The 3,170-nt window shown below is 48.7% G+C and overlaps 1 gene segment (V, D, J or C); it reads left to right on the forward strand.

The window, feature by feature from the left end:
• Positions 1-536: 536 nt before the first annotated feature.
• Positions 537-1,091, forward strand: LOC118996660 (immunoglobulin lambda variable 8-61-like). The segment is given in 2 exon segments: positions 537-617; positions 730-1,091. Coding segments are annotated over 2 exon segments (369 nt in total).
• The last annotated feature ends 2,079 nt before the right edge of the window (positions 1,092-3,170 follow it).

The following is a 3,170-nucleotide window of genomic DNA, read 5'->3' on the forward strand; positions in this document are numbered from 1 at the left end:
AAGCATCTGCACAGTATGTGACTTGCCATCACAAGGGTCCCCAAGAGCCGCCTGAGCTCTGAGGTCTGACTCATATACTTCACATTCAATGAGTTGTTTCCACCTGATGTGCACACACCCAGTGTCAGGTGGACAGACACACAACAAAGCCAATTCTGCATGAAGAAACTTGGCCCACGAGTCTTTCTGGACAAAGGACAAGAGACCCCTGGAGCTGGGAGAGTCTCAGATCCAACAAGGAAGTCTGAGCAGGCAGAGCACTGGGGCTTCCCCATCGTGACCAAGATCCCTCTGCTCCTCACACTCCTCAGTCCCTGATTAGGTGACAGAGGTCACTGTGCCTATTCAGTGCCTGAGTCACTCTGTCTTCACTGGTCTGTGTGTTCCCAGCATCTGCCTCTGTCCACATCTCCCCAGGGAACATCAGGGTGACACTGTGGCACCAAGAGAGGAAGCTAATTTGCATGAGGCATCTGCTCCTCCTAATGGTCTCAGAGGCAAGAAAAGGCCCCAAGGGCACATCCTCCACTTCAGGAGCCTTGGGAGGCTGTGTCCTGTGAGTGTCCCCACCATGGCCTGGATGGTGCTCCTGCTCGGGCTCCTTACTTACAGCTCAGGTCAGAGATAGGGACTCTGCATTCTCTGGGGACAGAGCAGAGCAGGGTCTCAGGGATGACCTTGTCTCTCATAGAAAAAAAAAAAAACCTGTGTCTTTTCTGTTGGTTTTAGGTGTGGATTCTCAGACTGTCGCACAGGAGCCGTCACTGTCTGTGTCTCCAGAAGGGACAGTCACACTCACCTGTGGCCTTACCTCTGGGTCAGTCTCTAGTAGTAACTACCCCAGCTGGTACCAGCAGACCCCGGGCAAGGCTCCCCGCATGCTTATCTACTACACAAACAGGCGCCCCTCTGGGGTCCCTGAGCGCTTCACTGGATCCATCTCTGGGAACAAAGCCACCCTCACCATCACCTGGGCCCAGCCTGAGGATGAGGCTGACTATCACTGTGCTCTGGACATGGGTAGTAGTGTTGATACTTACACAGTGATGTGACCCCATGGGGAAGTGCAACCAAAACCTCCCCATTGGCTCAGAATGGCTCAGCTTTAGTGACAAGAAAAGAGAGAGGGTGGGAATGGTCAGCACACCAAGGGGAGGGGCTCCAGGGCCCCATTCCCATGTCCAGTGGCTCCTCTCCACATGCCTTCTCCAGGCTCCCCCAGCCTGTGCCCATCTGTCCCACGTGACCCTGGCAGAGTGGACTTCCTGTCTTCCCCTCTCCCTACAACCATGACGGGTAAAGGCTGAGTGCAGACACATAAACCATCAGAGAGACTCAGAGCCCACACTGCCCTTTGTAATCCTGCCTGTGTTCCAGGAGCTCTAACAAGATGCACTCATGTATTGATTGAGCCTGTGGACAGTGGGAATTTTTTGTTGTCATTTAAATGAGAGTGTCCCTGGGAGCATGTAGGTAATGCTGGTCCCCTGACTAGCCTGCTGGGTCAGAACTGTGTGTTTGTGAACAAAACAGTGTTTTAACAAGCTCTCTCCCGGAGTGTTTTAGGAAGGCTAAAGATTTAAATATACCTACACTTCTATTATTATAATATTATTCCTGAACACTTTTGTTTGAAATTTACTCAAGTTAAATTCCAGGTTACCATCTCTTCTAAATTAACCTGCATAAACCTGGAACATTCAGAAACAGATTTCAAATCTCAGGTCATCGATGAAAACTGTAAGTTGATTTCTCTTTTCCCTTGTTTTCAAATTGAAACCTACAACCGCCAGTTGAGAGGGTTTCCATGACTTAGGTGAGTATTGATGCTCTGAGTTGACACCTGTTTAGAAGGGCCTCCCAGAAACCCCCTCCCAGCCCCTGGGTTGTCTCCCTTGGCACAGGGACAGGTGAGGGGCTTCAGGCAGGATCTCCACACCTGGTTCCCCAGGGCGCCCGGCACTGGGCTGGGAGGGGAGCGGCAGATTGGGAAATCTTCCTTTATTAACACTTCTCACCTTTGTCAAAAAATCTTCTTAGAGAAACCCCATATGGAGGCAACACAAAATAAAAGAGAAAAGCATTGTATCTGGTATGTTAGAAATATGTGTATCAGTTGTGCTTGTTTTCTGTAATGTTTATTGTACCACTGGATTCCTAGATTGGCTCTATCAACAGGAAAAGGATAAGTTGAATTTTTAATTAAATTTAAACTCAACCTACAGTTAAGTTCACACTATTTTACCAAAGTTAGCTTCTTACGTTTTAAATATGACCCTAATTTTGTAAGAATGTAATGGTAGAAAAAATAGGGATGAGTGTGGGAGCCACTTCTCTAGTGAGTGCCCCTGGGTGCCACAGATGAAAGTGAATAATGACCGAGACATGACGTGATCTGCTTAGGGAGGAGGAGTGAGCTGTGGCCAGTTTCTCAGGGGAGACAAAGGCCAGCAGTGGCCAATTTCTCCGAGGAGAAAAGGCCACGAGATCCCTGCTCCATAGCCTTTTATTGGGTTGTAATACACAGGAATACAGGGTGGCAAGGATCATACAGTAGATAATATTTCAAAGATATCTGAGGGATCAGAGTCTGAGGCAGTGTCTGTCAGGAAGAGAGTTGCAGAAACTTTGGGAGACATACTCATTTCCTCTTGGGCTCTTATCATATGAATGAAAGCCCTCTTAGCAGAACAGATTTTACACGTTTATCAGAAAGTCTTTGTGATGCCCTATTGTTCCCCAGGCCAAGCTCTAGCAGGGCAAGGAGCTGCACCCTCCCCATCAGGTATTCAGGCTTAAGGGGATTAGAGCCAGGAAGCCCTTCTCCCAGACAACATGGGGACTCTGGCTATGCCAAAGGCTGCAGGTGAGAGCCTATTACTCTTCATTGCAGTCCCCCGAGTCCTTCCATGAAGGCTTCCCAAGTGATCCAGTCTGGCTTAGGTGGCCCCACTCTTTGTTGGGTCTTACTGGTCATTGACTTCCGACCAAGCTTTGGGGACAGGGAGAGGAACTGAGGCAGTGTTTGCTACCAGAATCAAGCTTTGTCTCCTGTGGCTCACATTCCAAAGGTCATCCCTCACCTTAGCCACAAGGGGTACAGATGCAATTCCTAAAACCAGGCAGAGCTGTCTACAACAAATGAATGTTATGCAAAAAAATTTTATACT

This window comes from Sturnira hondurensis, unplaced genomic scaffold (genome assembly GCF_014824575.4).
Source record: "Sturnira hondurensis isolate 20B ecotype Veracruz unplaced genomic scaffold, ASM1482457v3 Scaffold0011450, whole genome shotgun sequence".
NCBI classification, from domain to species: Eukaryota; Metazoa; Chordata; class Mammalia; order Chiroptera; family Phyllostomidae; genus Sturnira; species Sturnira hondurensis.